Source organism: Chanodichthys erythropterus, chromosome 24 (genome assembly GCF_024489055.1).
Source record: "Chanodichthys erythropterus isolate Z2021 chromosome 24, ASM2448905v1, whole genome shotgun sequence".
Lineage (NCBI taxonomy): Eukaryota > Metazoa > Chordata > Actinopteri > Cypriniformes > Xenocyprididae > Chanodichthys > Chanodichthys erythropterus.
The window spans coordinates 7,091,720-7,113,597 of NC_090244.1; the positions used below are offsets into that span (position 1 = coordinate 7,091,720).

The 21,878-nt window shown below is 32.1% G+C and overlaps 1 protein-coding gene across 2 annotated transcripts; it reads right to left on the reverse strand.

Annotated features, from left to right (window-relative positions):
- Window positions 1-1,362: 1,362 nt before the first annotated feature.
- On the reverse strand, window positions 1,363-20,358 carry sergef (secretion regulating guanine nucleotide exchange factor). 2 transcript variants are annotated; one of them, XM_067380307.1, is made up of 11 exons: window positions 20,302-20,358; window positions 19,989-20,124; window positions 19,670-19,825; window positions 19,362-19,456; window positions 19,212-19,272; window positions 17,762-17,875; window positions 17,534-17,596; window positions 17,279-17,437; window positions 17,043-17,194; window positions 8,176-8,212; window positions 1,363-2,949 (listed from the first exon to the last, which is right to left on the reverse strand). In XM_067380307.1, exons 1-11 carry the CDS (start codon window positions 20,341-20,343, stop codon window positions 2,765-2,767), a joined length of 1,200 nt encoding a protein of 399 aa, XP_067236408.1. In that variant the 5' UTR covers window positions 20,344-20,358; the 3' UTR covers window positions 1,363-2,764. The 2 variants fall into 2 exon arrangements, with proteins under 2 accessions (XP_067236408.1, XP_067236409.1); XM_067380308.1 differs by lacking the exon at window positions 1,363-2,949 and adding an exon at window positions 4,531-6,067.
- Window positions 20,359-21,878: the final 1,520 nt, after the last annotated feature.

The following is a 21,878-nucleotide window of genomic DNA, read 5'->3' on the forward strand; positions in this document are numbered from 1 at the left end:
ATCAAATGCTTGTTCTTACGTACTAGAGCATGTACGCACATGCACACTCTTCAAAAACGGAGCTTTGTCTCTTGACAAACTAAAATATATAAATGACATTTGTATATATTCGCAATAAAAGATATACGATGTGCTTAATGCTTATTTTGCTCAAGATAAGGATTTATTAAGTCCACATAATGTCATAAAAACATGAAACTTTGTTTCTAACCACAGCTCAAGAGCTGTCGTTCCAACCACACAAGTTTGCAATGCTGTTTACGAATGTTTGTTTGAACGATGGTTTCGGGAAACACCAAATCGTTGAACTATGTAAGTAACTTGCGATGTTAGTTGGCTAACGATGATTTTGGGATAAGCACCTCAGTATGAGTTTATTTCTTCTGTTGAACACAAAAGAAAATATTTTAAAGAATGTTGGTAATCAAACAGTTGAATGTAGCCATGTAAAAAGTATTACACTCTAGCTACTCAATAAAATTGTGGCAACAGATTACAAGCAATGTGATTAATTAAATTCAACATATAAGAATAGAGTTAGAATTAATCAAATTAATTCCTTAAAAGTCAACCATTTAAAATGTGTTAAATTAGCAAACACCATTACAAAGCCACAAACTGACATAAAAGGTAAAGAGTCAAACTGCCAACCAAATTAAACACTGATCACAATAATGGTGACCAACATGTTTAAATAAAATCAACATCTAAAACTCCGTTAATTCTTGTGTTTCTCTTTCCTTCAGTGATTCTGCTTGTTATCATCAGGTGTCTTCAATGTTGGCAAAAAATAAAATAATAATAAAGAGCTCTTAATTAATGTTTGACGTCTGTCTGTTATTCAGAAATTTTGTTTAAATTTGACTCGTTTTAAATAGTTGACATTTAAGGAATTAATTTGATTAATTCTAACTCAATTCTATTTGTTGAATTTAATTAATATTGGTTGTAATATAGATATAGCATATTACTTTTTACAGTGTAGTATGAAAAAAAAATACTATGGAAGTCAATGGCTACCATCAACTGACTGGTTACTGATATTCTTCAAAATATCTTCTTTTGTGTTCAACAGAAGAAAGAAACCCCTACAGGTTCAGAACAACTTGAAGGTGAGTAAATGATGACAGAATTTTCAGTTTTGGGTGAACTATCCCTTTAAAAATTTATATTTGATGTTTAACATAACGTCTGTGGCTGTGATTGCGTAGCATTTTCACTTTAATAGTAAAAAGACGATGTAGTGTCACACCTGGTTAGAATGCGGTGTTGGATTTGAAGGTAAAATACCAAGGCTTGTCAGCAAATCATTGGGACCAAACTCAGTTTTTGAAGGAATGACAACACCAACATTGAGTTTGATGAAAAAAATGTTTAATAAATGCTTAGTTTGCATTTAAAAATTCAATGTGAATATACAAGCTATTTTGGAAGCCACATATGGCGGTTTTCATAAAAACCAACACAAGAGACAATCCTGCACTGTACAACAACACTACTCTTTATAGAGAACAAGAACATACAGGGTTTATGATGGAATATATGAAAGGAACCGATACTGTGTGTTAAGTTTGTTTCAACGTTTATTTTTCATTGTTGTGAAAATGTTAAGTATACCCAGTTGTTTGGGACCAAACTAGCGCACTGCCAGTTGCATCATGGGAATGTCAACATTGGGTCATTTCCTTACAATATGCTGGACTGTTGAAGACCCAACCACATCAGAGCACAAACATCAGCGAGTAATATATATATATATATATACATATGAATAAAACTCCAGAGGTGTACAGTCTTTGAGACTGAATAGTTTTTGGACACAGTAAACATCTAGCTTACTGGCAAAAGGTGGCATCTCAAACGTTTGTGCTGTTTTGTGAGACGTTCCTTGTGTTTTTCAGCACACTGCAGTGCATAGTATGGATAGTTATTTAAAACCAGGTGGTGTTTTCATTGATGGTTTGAGTTGACATATTGTTAAGGCAATTTTGTGTCTTTTTCTGAAGAGAGAAAAAAAAAGCAATTAAAAAAAGGAGAAATAAATAATGGTAATAAAAAGCACTAAAACAGAGATTTTGTGTTTTGTGGGTTTTTCAAGCTTTGTTTCAAGGCAACCCCCCAATCTTTAGTAGATTATCACTCCATCATTGAGTATTCTGGGAGATTGATTGTTTTCAGACAGGTCATTTCTGAGCAGTAAATCTGTTTCAGTCATTGGATATACAGTGAAGGTTATTTAATGCTTTTCTCTGTCCCTGAGGTGAAAGGTCAGAGGAAATGATCCTTGACCGTTGATCACAGCAAAGGAAGCGTGAATGACCATTTCAGTGCTGACAAAAACCCATCTAGAAAATGAGTGTCTGATTGAATTTTTCTCTCCTTATTGAATTTCAGTCTTTCTGAATGGCTTTGAAGGCACTAGGACAGTATGTACAAGCCGATATACATCAGTGAATGCATATAGATTGACTTATTTTGGCATTCAATACGTGAAAACGTTTTTAAAAACAAAAACGATGAGGGCCTCTCATTTAAGCTATGAATATTTGCATTAAGCTGCAAATAGGCCTAGTGTTCTTGTTCCTGTATATTTTAGGTCATTTCCTAGTGTCATAAGCATAATGCGTGCATCAGTAAGTAGTATTTGCATCTCTGAGACTTTGATCTAAATTTTGTCCTTTAAAGGCTTAAATGGGTCTTTCTGAATAATTCATTAAAAACGTAACGCAAGCAAACAGTGTCAGAGCCAAACGCTGAAACCAGTTCAGCTTGCAGAATCCTTGTTGCTCTTCAACCTGCATAGTGCCATTGAATGCCCTGCTCCACAGCCAATCAGAAGAGCCGTAGCGTCTCTGAGACTGGGGACTGGCCGTGGTTGCGTGATGTCACAAAGGGAACCGTCTCCACACATTCCGTGTTCATTCCAGCCCCAGGAGAAGATCCGACCCCCTAAAGAGAGACAGTGAAATATGTTCCATGACAATGTTGCAACTTGATTCATAACAATAGACAGATAGATGGAAAATAAATAAAAATTAAATGTCTATCTATCTGTCTGTCTGTCTGTCTATCTTTAAATTACTTGGAAAATAAATAAAAATTAAATGTCTAAGTAATTTAAAGATAGACAGACAGACAGATAGATAGACAGACAAATAGACAAAAATAGACAAAGATATATAAACAGACAAAACAGAAAGACGGACAGACAGACAGATAGATATAGACAGACAGACAGACAGACAGATAGATAGATAGATAGATAGATAGATAGATAGATAGATAGATAGATAGACAGGCAGACACACACAGACAGATAGACAAAGACAGACAGAAAGATAGACAGACAAATATAGACAGAAATATAGACAGACAAAAATAGACAAAGATATATAAACAGATAGACAAAACAGAAAGATAGACAGACAGACACAGACAGACAGACACAGACAGACAAAGATAGACAAACAGTTAGATAGACAGAAAGATAGATAAAGACAGACAGACAGACAGATAGACAGACAAAGACAGACAGGATAGACAGACAGACAGATAGATAAATAGACAGAAAGATAGACAAAGACAGACAGACAGACAGACAGATAGATAGATAGAAGGATAAACAGACAGACAGACAGATAGATAGATAGACAGAAAGATAGACAAAGACAGACAGACAGACAGACAGACAGACAGACAGATAGATAGATAGATAGATAGATAGATAGATAGATAGATAGATAGATAGATAGATAGATAGAAGGATAAACAGACAGACAGACAGTCGGATAGACAGACAAATAGACAGAAAGATAGATAAAAACAGACAGACAGAAGGATAGACAGACAGACAAACAGAAACAGACAAAGACAGACAGACAGAAAGATAGACAAAGACAGACAGACAGATAGATAGACAGACAGATAGACAAAGACAGACAAAGACAGATAGATACAGAAGGATAGACATAAAGATAGACAAAGACAGATAGATACAGAAGGATAGACAGACAGACTAGATAGATAGATAGATAGACAGAAGGATAGACAGACAGACAGTCGGACAGACAGACAGACAGACAGATAGATAGATAGATAGATAGACAGAAGGATAGACAGACAGACAGACAGACAGACAGGCAGACACACACAGACAGATAGACAAAGACAGACAGAAAGATAGATAGACAGACAAATATAGACAGAAATATAGACAGACAAAAATAGACAAAGATATATAAACAGATAGACAAAACAGAAAGATAGACAGACAGACACAGACAGACAGACAGACAAAGATAGACAAACAGAAAGATAGACAAAGACAGACAGATAGACAGAAAGATAGACAGACAGACAAACAGAAACAGACAAAGACAGACAGACAGAAAGATAGACAAAGACAGACAGACAGAAAGATAGACAAAGACAGACAGACAGAAAGATAGACAAAGACAGACAGACAGATAGATAGACAGACAGATAGACAAAGATAGACAAAGACAGATAGATACAGAAGGATAGACAGACAGACTAGACAGACAGACAGACAGATAGATACAGAAGGTGAATGCGCTTGCAAACCCAAAGTAACAGGTTTGATTCACAGCGATTCACATACATACAGAAATGTCATACATACAGAAGTCATTATTGCTAAAAGCATCTGTAAAATATAATAATAATAAAAATGAAAAATGTCACTGGGACGTTAAAAATGATTCTGAATGAATAAGGTGCCATGAAGCAGGTTTCTTGTACACACATAACACTTGTGAATCATTCAGACCCTCCTGCAACACCTCCAACACGTCCAGCTGGTGGGTGTGGTCAAGCCCGCATCGCCATGGAAGCACGTGCCACGGCAACATGATTACATAACAGGTCCCGTCGCCACGGCAACCAGGAGCGAGCAAGCTTTCTCAAGGGTAACTCGTTTGTCGCCTGCCCCCCTTATCTCCCACACTCCCCTATTCACTGTAACACTTTTAACAGATATGTCTTTATACAACAAATTCATTGTTTTCTTGTCTGTAAGCGGGCTACACTTATGCAGAACTATGAATAAAATACAAAATGATTTATGTTTACCAAAAAAAAAAAAAAGTAGGAACCCTGTTCATGAATACAACATCGTAAACTTAAAAACACGACAAAAAAATGTTTTGTTTACCAAATCATTGTTTTTGAGTGTGGATGATGTATAATTCGCAAAACAAGAGCTCTAAAGTGTTCAGTCACTGATGCACAGCAAAACGGTTCCCATAGCAACACACTTACAGACACATAGAAACATATAGAACAGCATACTAATCTAGACAAGAGAAATAAAAAAGGCATGGTTGTCTGATTCGTTGCAGCAAACTTGTTCACTGGTCAGTCATGTAAAAACACAAACCTAATTAATCTCATTTAAAGATGGAAGTGCCTCTCAGAAGAGTCATGCGTGCTTAGAGAATGCTATGTGATTCCCAAGGCATGTTGAGATGTTATTCATTTGCTCTCTTGTGGTGCCATGAGTTGTCATGATTGTCTACCACCATCTCAAGGTTGCATCACACAAAGGAACAAAAGATAAACCTCAAGTCCCCCAAGAAACCAATGCTTCTTTGTTAATCATCAATACTTCTGTAATCAGGCTTTTTCAACTTGGTTATCTTCTCAGCTGATGAACTGGGCTGCTTCCACATTCATTTTACCCCAATTTAGAGAAAAAAAGTGCACCAAATGTCAGTATTGTTGTCAATCGCACTACTCATTCAAGAGTCAGAGTTGATTCAGACAGTCACTGGGTGAATTTTGCAAAGAACATGTCTGGATCGTATTTCACACCAAATGCAAAATAATTATATTCTCATTACAATATCACACAAACTATAAATCTTACTACTATAATATAGTAATGAAAATCAACTTATCTAGACCCTCAAGACAACAACAACAACAACAACAAAAATATTTAATGGTCAATTTTATTTAAATGAAACCCCCTAGCAGATCTAGGCAGGTGGTGCTGGGGAAGGTGGAGGGCTTGGAAAATTCCTATGGCCTACTCCACTGAGTTGAGCTGGTTTGGGACAGAAATAAATTGGTTACTTAGAACAAACGGATTGATTGGCCAATTGATCCGAAACCTTAATTGTCCAAAAAGGATGCTTTGTTTTTTTTATGCTTTAATTCTCATCTTTCCTTTTGATTTTGGGATGAAATGCAACAGAATAATATTACAGTAATGTGAGGTGGAGACAGCAAGCAGGCAGTTTTAAAGTTTACAAACAAACTCCATGAAATGCATTTAGTCAACGGTGTTACTTTTTTCTCTCTTAAGCTTCTATTTTTTCTCTGTAAATAGCTTCTATTACATCAATAACTTCATATTCTTATTCAGTGATTGCTCATTTCCCTCTGATGCTCTTACACAAAGCCACAGGGACTAATTCCCAGCATCCTTCTGTGATAGCAGTAAAGATCACAGCACGGAGCGGCGGCTTAATTAGTCCAGCAACAGATACTCATCTCTACTAATGTTAAAGACGAAGTGCTGAAAACGTTCTATTACTCAAATCCGGACGATGAAGTCTCAAAAGTACAGAAGCCAGAGCTGGTTTCAGAGATAATTCTGGCCATCAGGCTTAGTGAAATCTCAAAATGCTGGCTTACTCTCCTTTAATCCTGTCTTTTTTCTTTCCCCACTCAATGTCAAAGCAGTCACATCCCATAATAAGCTACTTTACACCTAAAGATACTGTAGAATTATTGCCATGGCAACTGTATATGTGATGGAACCTCGCCGCAAGAAAGAATCTGCTGGGTGTCAGGAAATATATATTATATATTTGTCATATATATATATATATATATATATATATATATATATATATATATTATATATATATATATATATATATATATATATATATACTGTATTTACAGTGTTTGTGCTTTAGTGTTTGTCATCATCCTTTATATATTTTATGCTAGCTAAAGAAATAAATTAGAAAATAATTTTTTTTTTTAAATATTAAATGTAATACTTTTATTAAATATAATGGATTAGTAAAGGATAATAAATATCTTTTAAGATAATGACAAACTCCAAAGAAAAACATTCAAATGCTATACAGTAAAAATAATTTAGGGAAATTTGCTTGATTGTCACAAAATAATGGTTTCATTTTATACTAAATCAAAGAGATTTTGGGGGGAAATATGCTTGATTGTCATGAAAATAATGGCTTACTTTTATACTAATATATATATATATATATATATATATAGATATACACACACACACACACACACACACATATATATATGTATATATATACTGTATAAGTGCTGTCAAATTGATTAATAGCAACTAATTGCTTCTAACATAAAAGTTTGTAAATATAACACACACACACACACACACACACACACACACACACACACACACTTTACGTTTATGCTAGATGTGATTAGTCACAATTAAATCGATTAATCGCTACTAATTAATTGACCAATTAATCGAGATTAGTCACAATTAATTGATTTGACAGCACTAATATATATCAGTGCAGTTAAATTGAGTAATCGCGACTAATCAGATCTAATATAAGTTTGTAAATATATGTGTGTGTTTGTGTGTGTGAAGGTACACACACACACACACTTACAAACTTATGTTAGATGCGATTAGTCCTGATTAATCATGACTAATCACATCTAGCATAAACATTTGAAAAATTATATGTGTGTGTGTGTATACACACACACACACACACACACACACACACACTTACTAACTTTTATGTTAGATGCGATTAGTTGCGATTAATTGATTTGACAGCACTTTTTTTGTGAACTATGACCTGAACATGTTCTTTGTGAGAGCCACTCGACATTGCTCACAGAAAACCCCTGATTTCCTTCATCTCAAGCACATCACAGCTTGACATTTTTTTTTCTGATGGGTGGCAATGATTGACGCCTGGTTTTTTTTTTTTCAATGACTGTAATGGGCCATCAGATACATAAAGACAAAGTGTTGACATGGAAACTACACACTGCAAACATTCCTAACATGAGTCATCTGCACAAAGACTCATGCATGCTTATGCTCTAAAATAAAATAAAACGTTCAATTTCTTGTGCCATAATAGCACTAAAAACACCCAAGCTCATTGTACTCACCCACAACAGCCAAGCTGTGTTCAGATCCGCATGCAATCTGCAAAAAAACAAAAAACAGATAGAAATTTGTGAGAAAACACCCATTACGTGCTCTGATCTCAGTCCAAACACAATAATCACTGACAGATGACAAACAGACCTCAGTTTGACACACATCACACAGAGATTCACTCTCTCTCTGTGAATGTAACAGAAGCCGGGATGCCTGAATCAAACATTCCCTGCTGGGAAGCGGGTACGAGGACTCATTTTTTTTATTTACACATACAGCGGTGCAGAGATGCTTCCTGCACTCAAAAATAGCACAAACACACAACCGGCCCTGATGCTGGAGTCATATGTCCGTTACTATGACGACCCGTGAGGATGTGAGTGGGTGACTGGGCGTCTCTGGTTGGTTTATTAATGTTTGGTGATCAGAGCTCGTTACGCAGAGGAAATGGGCTGCTAGTGGATAAAAACACATCGCTAATGCCGTCTGCCAGAGATGGGAGGATGCCGTCCACACAAACACGCTCGTATTAGTGGAAATTATACCAGTGCATCATGGGAGATGGCAGCAGAGCCTGAAAGACCCTTGAAACTTCTCTTGTTTAATGACCAGTCAAAAATATATATACATATGTATATCTAAAACTAAATCCACCTTTCTGTATTTGCATCACACAGATTGTACTTTGGAAGCGACCAGAGTCACGTAACAACAATAAATAATATATAAATAATAAATAATACAATAAATTATACAGTAAAATTGCTGGAAAACATTTAGAATAATTTATTATAATTAATTTTAAATAATATATTAAATATTTTAATTTATTTATAAATTAAGAATAATCTATTAAATTTATTAATTTGAAATTAATTTGTATAATATATTGTATCATATTAGAATACTTCCATTTATTTACTTAGAATGATTTATTAATTCATTTGGAATAATTTACAGAATATTTCTTAAATTGGGCATTACATTAATTTCAGTATTGCTTTAAATGTATATACATACAGTTAGAAATGATCATAATTTAGAATTGTTAATTATATTTCCATTTGATTATTTGTTGAATATTTTTATGTATTTATCTTATTTATGTATCATTCTTTTCTATTCTTAAATGTTAACGTTTGAAATAAATTTTAAATTATTTTCTCTGTTCTTTATTAATTTAGAATTTTCTATATAAAAATTAAAATATATTAAATTATGTATTAATATAAAATATTTAGAATAAGCTACAGAACATGTCTTAAACTGAACAATTTGAATATTGCTTCAAATGTAAATATACAATATACACACACACACACACACACACACACACACACACACACACACACACACACACACACACACACACACACACACACACACACACACACACTCTTATAAACAAAGTAATATGAATGAGTAGATGCTATATACTGGTAGAAACTTTAAATGACTATGTAATGGTCATTTAAATAAATAATGAATACAATTCACAGCAATTGAATGGCACTGTTGACTGTAATGGGAACAATTTAGTTTTGATGCATTAGGACATTCTGCTTGCATCCGCTGTGGACTTTGTGCCGACTAATAGTTAAAGTACAAAGTAATGTCTTTTGCAAATACAAACAAAAGCAGGAGCCTCCTGTCAGACTTCACAAAGATGATCTGTCCTGATGTAGTCTTTTTCTCTCGCCATCACCTACAAAACAAGCCCACATCCACCCAGCCGTCCCCAGCTGACCCCACGCCACACAAAAACAACACACAGCCAGTCAAAACAGCTTTTAGAAAGAGGACAGGGACTGTCCAATCCATTGAGGACCGCTGTCAGATCAGAAGCGAGGAATGCTTTAACATGCAGTTGCAGACTAAACACTAGTCTTGCTTAGCTAGCTATGACTATCAGTATAAAGTCTAGTCCACTGGGCAAGAAACTCCCACTTAGACACAAAGAGACATGTGAAGCGACCAACCAAAAGCATAATCCTCAAAAAAATTGCAAAAAATTCATAATGCAAACCATCTCATTCCCATGAAATAATACAATTAATAAAATAAAAAAGTAAATATTATTTAATAACAAATAAAGAATATTAAATATGTCATGGCGGATGAGCAAACTCACCATATTTTTATAGATAATACTGTTATTTTGTAACGGAATGTAGTTTTAAGAGTTTTTTTAGGCAAGAATATATATGTGATTTTTATGTAAACATAGTGCCTATCTGAGAATTTGTTTAGATGCTTTAGGAGATGCGCGCTCCAGGCCGCCAGCAACCGTTCAGCGCTCAAGTACCCGCAGAGAACAGCTTCATCTAAGCCAGTGCTTCAGGAATTTGCCGATGACTCTTACACTGTAAAAAAAATCCCAGTAAAATTTACGGTAAAAAACGGCAGCTGTGGTTGCCAGAACTTTACCGTATAAAATACAGTAGCAACGTAAAAAAAAGAATCTGTTAAATTTACGGTAAAATAACGTATTTCATTAACTGATATAATGTTAATTTACCAACCTAATGAAGTACGAATATCTGTTTTGTACCTTTATAATACACTGACAGGCACCAAACAAGAGGTGATAAGAGTCACATGATGAATCAAAGTTCATCACAAGCAGATTTTCCACAAGCTGAGAAGGACAACACTAACATATAGAAGGAGCACACAGTGTCATTCACACACACACTAAACACCATTATGGTAACGTGCATGAAATTTTAAAAATGCAATAAACATTAATTTAACAACATTAGATGTAACATAAAACCCTAATGTACATAACTGATTAGAAAAAAAAATAGAAAAACTAAGAATAAACAGTTATTTTAACGAAAATATATCAAATGTGAAGTGTCACGCAAGGTATTGTGGGAATGTCAATTAACGGATTTTAACTGTAAATTTTACAATGAATTGTTATTTTTCACTTCCAAAAACAGTATTTTACCGTAAAATTACATTAAATGTACCGTTAGATCTATTACAGTTATTCACTGTATATAGATCGGGAAACGTTCTGTAAACCAATTGACAGTTTTTCACCGCAGCATTTTTACAGTCTTTTACTGTTAAAATCACGGTAGATAGCGTTTAAAAATTAATTATAAAACATACTGTATATATTTCATATTTGCTAAATATACAATATAGAACACTGAGATCCTAGTCAGTGCCTACAGCTGTTTATTTAGATACACTTCCCATGTGCCTCTGATAATGAAGTGCAGGATGAGGTGTCCCACACCAAACATGTTCAGGCGCTGCGATGCAGCCTCAGGTACAGCACTGCACTGTGGGAGCTCCGACACAGACAGCTAGACTCCAGCGCTCTGGGTGTAAGTGTGAAACAGACTGTTGACTGCACCTCCATGTGTGAACAAACTCATTTTAAGAAATGATACCCATTACTGGGAGTTCAGCTCCGTATCCAGGAAGAAACAGTCATTTTTAGAGTGCAGTATTATGTTTCAGCTACTGACAGGAAATCTTACGGTCTAGAGGCAGTGGAGATGCCAACTTACCCATGATTGGCCAATATACTTTTGGGGGTGGGAACAATTGATCTGAAGTCTAAACAACAGTTTATACACAATAGAATGTCATTATATTTACAACATTATTATCTCACGCTTCAGACTGCCGTGAACTCTCGCTCAGGATCGTTTGCCGAGGCTACAGTTAATAATGTTGCAAATAATGTTCAGTTTCTTGCACAGACCGATCGTTTCACTTCATAAGACCTCAATGAATCACCAGAATTTGTTTTGGCTGTATATGTTTTTTTGACTTTCAAAGTGACGGCACCCATTGACTTCCATTATATGTTTCACCAATGACCACGTTTCAGCTACAATACTTCTTTATTGTTCAACTGAAGAAAAAAAAAGACCCCTACATCTCACATGCACTGAGGGCGAGTAAATTAACAGCAAATTTTCATTTTTAAGTGAACTATCCCTTTAAGTGCATCATCCAGGTATTTATTTATTTGGAAATTTCTGTTTGAACATACTACTCACACTATTTATACTACAAATTATCAAAGAATAGCGCATAAGTACATGAACTGGGACGCATCAAAAAGAACACAAAGCAGCATAAAAGTATAATAAAAGTTGCCCGTATGGATACAAATATATTCCATTAAAATATAAGGCATAAATGGTTAAAAATTGTACTATCTGTCCTAGCTCTATTTGGAGTGTTCGTAAGAGTTCATTAGCGAAGAAGCAATGTCCGATTTGTAACTAAATTGCTCTTTTGAGTCAGATATTTATGATCCAGTTCACAAAAGTTGGTCTAATTGATTTGTTCACAAATCTAACTTCAACTCCCTGCATGAGTTAGCAGCTTACGGGAAGAGACAATTAACAGTAAATAATGACTTAAATTTCCAGCCATTTGTCTTATTTTAGTATTATAGTATTTTACTTTAACTTTTAGTAATTTAGTTATGTGCTTTTGTCATTTTTAGTAGTTTTAGTAGTCAGTAATTCTATCCCTTAAAACTCATCTTTGATCACCAAAATTACATATTGTATGTTTTTTCCTGTGAAAAAAATTGATTAATGACTGCAAAATAGCTTGAATGTAACTCTACACCCTTGCCTCATTTAATATACACGGATTTATGAATATGATAATTAGCCCCGCCTCCACTCACTCGCGCAAGCTCAGACAAATCCACTCGGTCAACTTACTGAGGTAAACGCTGCATAATAGTATCGCTTTTTACAACGGTTGCAAGGTAGTTTGTGATGTCAGAAACACCAGCGATTTCAAACCGCAATCTTTGATTCACTGCAGTTTTAAAGGTGCCATTGAATGAAAAATTGAATTTATCTTGGCATAGTTGAATAACAAGAGTTCAGTACATGGAAATGACATACAGTGAGTCTCAAACTCCATTGTTTCCTCCTTCTTATATAAATCTCATTTGTTTAAAAGACCTCTGAAGAACAGGCAAATCTCAACATAACACCGACTGTTATGTAACAGTCGGGATCATTAATATGTATGACCCCAATATTTGCATATGCCAGCTCATGTTCAAGGCATTACACAAGGGCAGCCAGTATTAATGTCTGGATCTGTGCACAGCTGAATCATCAGACTAGGAAAGCAAGCAAGAACAATAGTGAAAAATGGCAGATGGAGCGATAATAACTGACATGATCCATGATATCATGATATTTTTTGTGATATTTGTAAAATGTCTTTCTAAATGTTTCATTAGCATGTTGCTAATGTACTGTTAAATGTGGTTAAAGTTACCATCGTAATTCACTCCTGCATTTAAATGTGGTGTCACTCCTGAAACTTACAGTGTGTGTACATTTTAAGTTTTTCATCTGATCATATATATATATATATATATATATATATATATATATATATATATAAATATATATATATATTCAGCTTTATTTCAATCAATAAAATGTTTTAGTTAATGATAACGACACTTGTCACACAAAGCTATTGTATAACTCTTCAAAATCTCCTTTTGCGCTCCACAGGAGAATGAAAGTCACATGGGTTTGGAACGGCATGAGGGCAAGTCAATGATAACAGAACTATTCCTTTAAGCCTCAGGCAAAGTCCTTAAGTCAACCACAATTCAGCTCTAAAACTTTATATTCCATTCCTCACTGAAGGCTAAATGTGTCCACAGACCCTGCTACACTTTCTCCCTCCCTCCTGAGGTGTTTTAGAGAATATCGTCCCCTATACCGTCCTCATTTTCCTTTCATCATCATACGTCATGTGGACGGGTCACCGGTGGCAGGACATTGTAGCATAAGCAACTTTTGAGGATTAAATATGACATGAGGTCCATCGACCAGGCGAGAGTGCAAAACAAAGTCACGCAAGGAGATCTGACATGAAGAAATATGTTTGGCAGCCATGACTATGTTTAGACAGAGTCCTGGACAACACGTCCCTCGCTGCATAAACTTGATAAAACAATGTAAAAAGACGTAAATGCCAACTGTCTCTTTTCTCTCTCACACAGTATCTGTAGGCTGTTCTTTAATTTCAAGGTTCAGTGACTCATCAAACGTAAAATCTGAAATTGAAAATCCTTCTCTTCAATATGTATGCGCACAGATGCTGAATTCTCCAAGGTAAGTGATGACCTTCAATTCAAATCAACTCTGCTGTGTCTCTGGGCAGGATGTGAGAAAGAATTGTGGGAATGTACAGTGTGTTTTCACCCCCTACTGGAAGACAGTACATACTGCATTCTCTTGCCTGTGAGCAAAGAATATTATTCCAGTGCAGTGAGTTTAGATGTCATCTTAGCAATTGATATATTCATGGATAGCTGTGCTCCAAGTTCCGATTGGACGAACTTCTTTCAAAGTCATGGTAATGATAGGCACAGCTATGATCGCACATCAGACTTATGTCATAATTTGTTTTAATTTTGTAATGTAAATTTTACATGTAATGTAAAAGCATGTACATTTTTTATTTTTATCTCATAATTTCAGTTTATCTCATAATGACAGTATATCAATTTCAACATTTTGTCTAATTATGACTTAGTATGTCATAATTTTCACTTTTATCTCATAATTTCAATTTTTAATCTCATAATTTTGCCTATCTCATAATATGACTTGATATATCAATTTTGACAATCTCATAATTTCAACTTTTTGTCAATTTGTTATCATAATTATGATTTATTAAGTCATCATTTAAACTTTTTTTATCCTATAATTTCATTTTTTTTATCTCATAATTTTTACTTTTTATCTCATAATTCCAATTCAGTATATCATAATTTTGACGTTTATCTCATAAATTAAATTTTTTATTTAAATTTTTTTTGCTTATCTCATAATTTCAATTTTTAATCTCATAATATGACAGTATATCATAATTTTGACAATCTTATAATTTCAACTTTTTGTCTCATAATTATGACAGTAATTATGATTTAGTAAGTCATCATTTTGACTTTTTATTTTATAATTAAATTTTTTTAATCTCATAATTTTTTTTACATTTTATCTCATAATTACGATTCAGGATGCCATAATTTCAAGGTTTTATCTCAATTTTTTTTTATTTCATAATTTGTAATCTCATAAAATGACTTAGTACATCATAATTTTGATTTATCTCATAATTTTGACTTTATATCATAATATGACTTATTATATCATAATTTTGACTATCTCATAATATAACTTAGTATATCATAATTTTGATTTATCTCATAATTTTGACTTTATATCATAATATGACTTATTATATCATAATTTTGATTTATCTCATAATTTTGACTATCTCATAATATGACTTAGTATATCATAATTTTGATTTATCTCATAATTTTGACTTTATCTCATAATATAACTTAGTATATCATAATTTTGATTTATCTCATAATTTTGACTATCTCATAATATGATTTATTATATCATAATTTTGATTTATCTCATAATTTTGACTTTATCTCATAATATAACTTAGTATATCATAATTTTGATTTATCTCATAATTTTGACTTTATATCATAATATGACTTATTATATCATAATTTTGACTATCTCATAATATAACTTAGTATATCATAATTTTGATTTATCTCATAATTTTGACTTTATATCATAATATGACTTATTATATCATAATTTTGATTTATCTCATAATTTTGACTATCTCATAATATGACTTAGTATATCATAATTTTGATTTATCTCATAATTTTGACTTTATCTCATAATATAACTTAGTATATCATAATTTTGATTTATCTCATAATTTTGACTATCTCATAATATGATTTATTATATCATAATTTTGATTTATCTCATAATTTTGACTATCTCATAATATGACTAAGTATATCATAATTTTGATTTATCTCATAATTTTGACTATCTCATAATATGACTTAGTATATCATAATTTTGTTTTATCTCATAATTTTGACTTCATTTTATAATATGACTTATTATATCATAATTTTGATTTATCTCATAATTTAAACTTGTTGTCTCATATTTATGAAAGTATGTCATAATGTGGACTGCCCCCCTCATAATTTCAACTTAAAAAAAAATCATAATTATGATTTAGTAAATCATCATTTTGACTTTTTATTTTATAATAAAAAAAATGTAATCTCATAATGTTTTTTACATTTTACCTCATAATTTCAACTTTTATCTCATAATTACGATTCAGGATGCCATAATTTCAACGTTTTATCTCATTATTTAAATTAATTTATTTCATAATTTGTAATCTCATAAAATGACTTAGTACATCATAATTTTGATTTATCTCATAATTTTTTATTTTATTTTTGATTTATCTCATAATATGACTTAGTATATCATAATTCTGATTTATCTCATAATTTTGACTTTATTTTATAATATGACTTATTATATCATAATTTTGATTTATCTCATAATTTAAACTTGTTGTCTCATATTTATGACAGTATGTCATAATGTGGACTGCCCCCCTCAAAATTTCAACTTTAAAAAAAAAAAAATCATTATTATGATTTAGTAAGTCATCATTTTGACTTTTCATCTCATCATTTTTACTTTTTATCTAATAAATTCAACTTTTTATGCCATAATTATGATTTATTTATCTCAAAATTATGATTTACCAAAGCATAATTATTATTTATTGAACATTGGTATATTTTATCATAATGCATTTTTGTCACTTCACAATAAAACACAAAATGCTGTGCAGTGATTTTACCACAGTTAACAGGGTTTTAGTCAATTCACTTAGAGTTGTCTGTGGTAAAATCACTACTTAACAGTAGTATAGTACAGTATAGTATACTAAACAGTAGTACCACAATAAATGGCTGATATCATACCTGTGTTGCTCCAAATAAAGCTTTAACCTCGATGGGGCGGCTTATAGTTTGGCCAGAGCTGGTTGAAACGTCAGGCTCTTTTTCCGTAGCCTGATTGGTCTGTCCTAGCTGTCCGTAATTGGATCTGCCCCATGTGAAGACCCGACCACTCTCTGTAAAGAGATACTATATTGTAAAGCGTATCAGCAGAAATAAAGCATGACTCAGGTTTGTGTGAAATTGCTAGTATGACTCACCTGTCTTTGCGACAAGGTGCGTCCAGCCGCTGTGAACGTCAGTCACTCTCTCGCCCTGCAGCAGAGATCGATCCAAAGCCACAGGAAGTGGCAGGAAGACACTCTCGCTGACCAGCTGACCATGTTTATTGCTGCCCCAGAGGAACACGTCACCTTTGACTGTAGACATATGTAATTCAAATGCAAATTTGTCACTATCCTGACCAAACAGAAGATGAAATCAGTTTGATTTGTTTAAAAAAAAAATACTCTCACCTGTCAAACAAATGCAGTGGGTGGAGCCTGCAACCACCTTCTGTGGGGTCACATGATCTAACCCTGCAGATCAGAAAGTCAGCACAATTGCTTTAAATAACTACTAAATTAAATATATCATTCAACAGACATTAATGAGGTGAACTAATAAATAGGAGTAAGATTTCATGTGTCCTAAAGTGAGGCTGATTTGGCTTTAGCTCTTCTGTGAGTGTGTGTGAATGTTACCCGGGACAAGGCAGGGCTCCTTAGAGGATAGATGTGCAGGAACAGGTTGGGGACTCAACATTCTCTTAGCGTGACTCGACAGGCCAGTTCCCCACTGATAAACACAGCCTGATGCTTTAGACACGCACACATATATACAAAAAACACACCATTAAATGTTATTCAATATTCAATTATACTATTCAAATATATTTAATATCAAATTATAATATTAAATATATCATTAAACATTTTTAAATTATAATATTAAAATATGTAATTAGATTAAATTTATATTTAATATGTAATTAGAATTTCAAATGTTTTTATTTTTCATTTTTTCAATGTTTAATATTCAAAACAAATATACATATTTACCAACTAAGACAAATACTAAAATATTATGATATTTAATAGTCAATTATAAAATTATTTGATATAAAATCTATATTTTTTTAATAACCTATAATTTGTAATGTTTAAAACAGATATACATATTAAGGCTAATAATTAATTAATTAAATAAATAATATTAAATATAAAGTATTAAACAAATTTGATATACTTTATATTTATTTTACATATTCATATGCAATATCTGTACATATAATTTAATAGTATTTAAATATTACATTAAAATATTACAATATATTTTAAATTATTAAAAATATCATTCAATTTATTGTATATTTAATGTAACCTTTTTCAATATTTACAAATAATAATATTAAAATATATGAATATATTTTTGGAAATATATTTTAAATAAATATATTAAAATATATTTAATATCTAATTAGATATTTAAATGTAAAATTAAAAATGTTTTTCAATATTTAATGTTCAGAACAAATATAAATAATTTAAATTTTGATATTTAAATTATAATAATTATACAATTATATGAAATATAAATAAACATATATTATATATATTAAAATTATTCTATTTGATAAAAAAATCTATATTTTATATTATTTTATGTTAAATATTTAAAACAAAATAAATATATACATATAAAGGCAAATAATTAAACATTATATTTTATGTTACATATTCATATGTAATACCTGTACATATAATTACATATTAAATTATAATATTACAATATATTTTAATTGTTGAATATATAATTAGATTTGTCATATTTTATATCTTTTTTTAAACAAATAATAATATTAAAATATAATTAATACATAATTAGAATTTCAAATATAAATTTAAGGATTTTGATAATTTTCAGTATTTAAAACAAATATACATATATACCAACTAAAATTATTTCTTAAATTTGATAACAAAAAATCTATATTTATTTTCAGTATTTGCAACAAATGTACACATATACATTTCAAGACAAATAATTACATATTAAAACATTTAAATGAGAAAAATAAAATGTTAATCATAAAATTTAACCTAAAACAAATTTATAGATTTGATATTTATTTTATATACACATAAGTAATACCTGTACTTGCTAATGCATGTCTGAGCCCAGCAGCCACACTAGTTACCGGCTCATTCAGCGTCTGCAAGCAGAACATAGCATGAATTTATTACAACCTCCTCACACATACAAACTATTATCCCAGAGTCTTTTTATGGTGTCAGTTCCCACCGTCACGTGTAAAGGCTCTGCAGAGTGTGATATCTTTGCTGAGACACCCAGCTGTCCAAAAGCATTGGAGCCGTACACCAAGACGTGACCGTCACCTGACAGACAGACAGATCAGATATCAGTTATTCAGCACTTGATTAAACCAGTCTCCATAGACAGCTCTAAGAGCATTTGATCTAATCAAACTCTAGACAAAACCACTCAAAAAAATAACCAATGTCTGCAATATCCCCAAGCTCTTATTTTTCAATCTCCAATAATCTGTCACATAAAGCCCAGAATATGAATTTGATGACCCAACCACTCACCCGTCAGGATAATAGAGAAGTCCCAACCACAGGACACCTGCTGGACTCTTCCACACCCAGACAAAGGGCAGGGTTGAAAGGTTATGACCTCGGAGGTGTGACTGAGCCCTAACTGACCTTTGTGGTTCTGTCCACACATCAGCAGGTCACCTGACTCTGGGTGGAGAAACGTTGTTGTCATACTTCAACTTGTCCAGTAGAGTGCGGCATTGTTTCATAAATAAAAGCTCAGCAAATACAGAAACAGTTTACATAGGATTACTTCGCCAATCCTTTCAGAGTGTGCTGTTATTTTTAATAGTGTTACAGGCCAACTAACCAGTGATGACAGCCGAATGACCGCCTCCTCCGGTTAAACAGCGGACCTGCTCGGCCTGCAGTCCGCCGTCTGCACGCTGCGGCTCGGCTTGATCTCCCGTGTGTCCCTGTCCCAACTGCCCGTAACTGTTGGCTCCCTGTGAGACCAAATAACGCTTTATTGCTCAGGAAGCGTTATTTTTGTAGGCTGTAATTATCTGAGACTGCTTATATAATGTACATTGTTCGCGTATTTACGCGGATATAAGGATTGTAGGCTGGCACGGCACCATTACTGCAAGTTTTATAATGGAAGTAGGCTAAATAAAACTTACCCACGTGTAGAGTACACATTTTGACAGCTGAGCTCCTTCCATCAGATTTAGGCGCAAATTGATGACAGCACCATATAATCATGAAACGTCACTGGTTTCCTAGAAATATTAGTGGGTAGAATGATAATAATATGCATTAAAACGACACAGTGGGCGGGGCTTAGCGGCTCGGGCGTTGTTTTTAATCTTATTTATTTATTTATTTATTTATTTTTCTATTTTAATACAACTCACAGTTTTTATTTTAAAATCTACTTAATATTCCAATATATTTAATAATGAATTATAATATAAAATAAATGATTTATTGTTTTTATCTATATTACAACAAATTATAATACTATTAAATATTTATTATATAATTAGAATTTTTAAAATAAAACTAAAGAAATGATTTTTTTTCCATATTTAAAACATATATAATGTTATAATGTCTATAATGTCTATATATATATATATGTGTATATAATGTCTTTAATTATATATATATATATATATATATATATATATATATATATATATATATATATATATAATACTAATATATAATATATAATAATAAATATACAATTATTTTTTTTATTTACTACAAAAACTACATTGATGTTCAATATTTAAAACAAATATACACATATACCTACTAAGACAAATAATTAAATAGTGTCATATTTAAATGATAGTAATTGTAATAATTAAATTAAAATTATGATATTAATATAATATATATATTTTTAATTATAATATTATGATATATCTGAAATAGAACTTAAACTATTCATATTACATATACATAGTAAGGCAAATATTCAAATATTATAATTATGCCATTCTAAAACATGTATATTTGATATTTATTTTATATATTCACATGTAAAAGTCACAAACAAGTAACAAAAAGGATATTAAAGATCATAGACCATAAGAGAGTGCTAAAATTATTTAAAAAAGTGATAAAACAGTGAACTGGGGGAAGATAAATTACTTACATATATACATTTAAAGAAATGAACTTTTTACATTAAAAATAAAATAAAAAACATATGAAGTATACAAAAACAATAAATAAAAGGTCATAAATACACAACTTTGTGCATATAGTCAAAGTATAGACGTAGTTGTCACGTGGTATCCGTTATTTTTCTCAACGCTCGTCAAGATAAACCAATCACCGCATTTTGAGTTCAACCGTTAATGCGTTAATTTTTAAAACGTTTACAGATACTACTGGATCCGCTTTCCAGTTGTTTATCAGGTACACATCACTGCATTCATTGAATTACAGTAAAAAAACTTTACTTTCATCATAATTATGTCTCCCATAAGACAAATAATGTCCTGAGATTTGAATAAGACTCACTAGAGCCGACAAGCGCCAGCGACGAACACATTATAGCCAGAAAGAAGAAAGAAACGATACACTATTTTCACAGTAAAAAACACAATTATTTATTTTTTTATTATAAGCATATGAATAATAATCTTTATCAATACATTCCTCTATACTTTAAACTTGAACTGATAGGCATAAATCATTCTTTGTTATGAATTTGCCTACTTATATAGACGCTTAACATTCC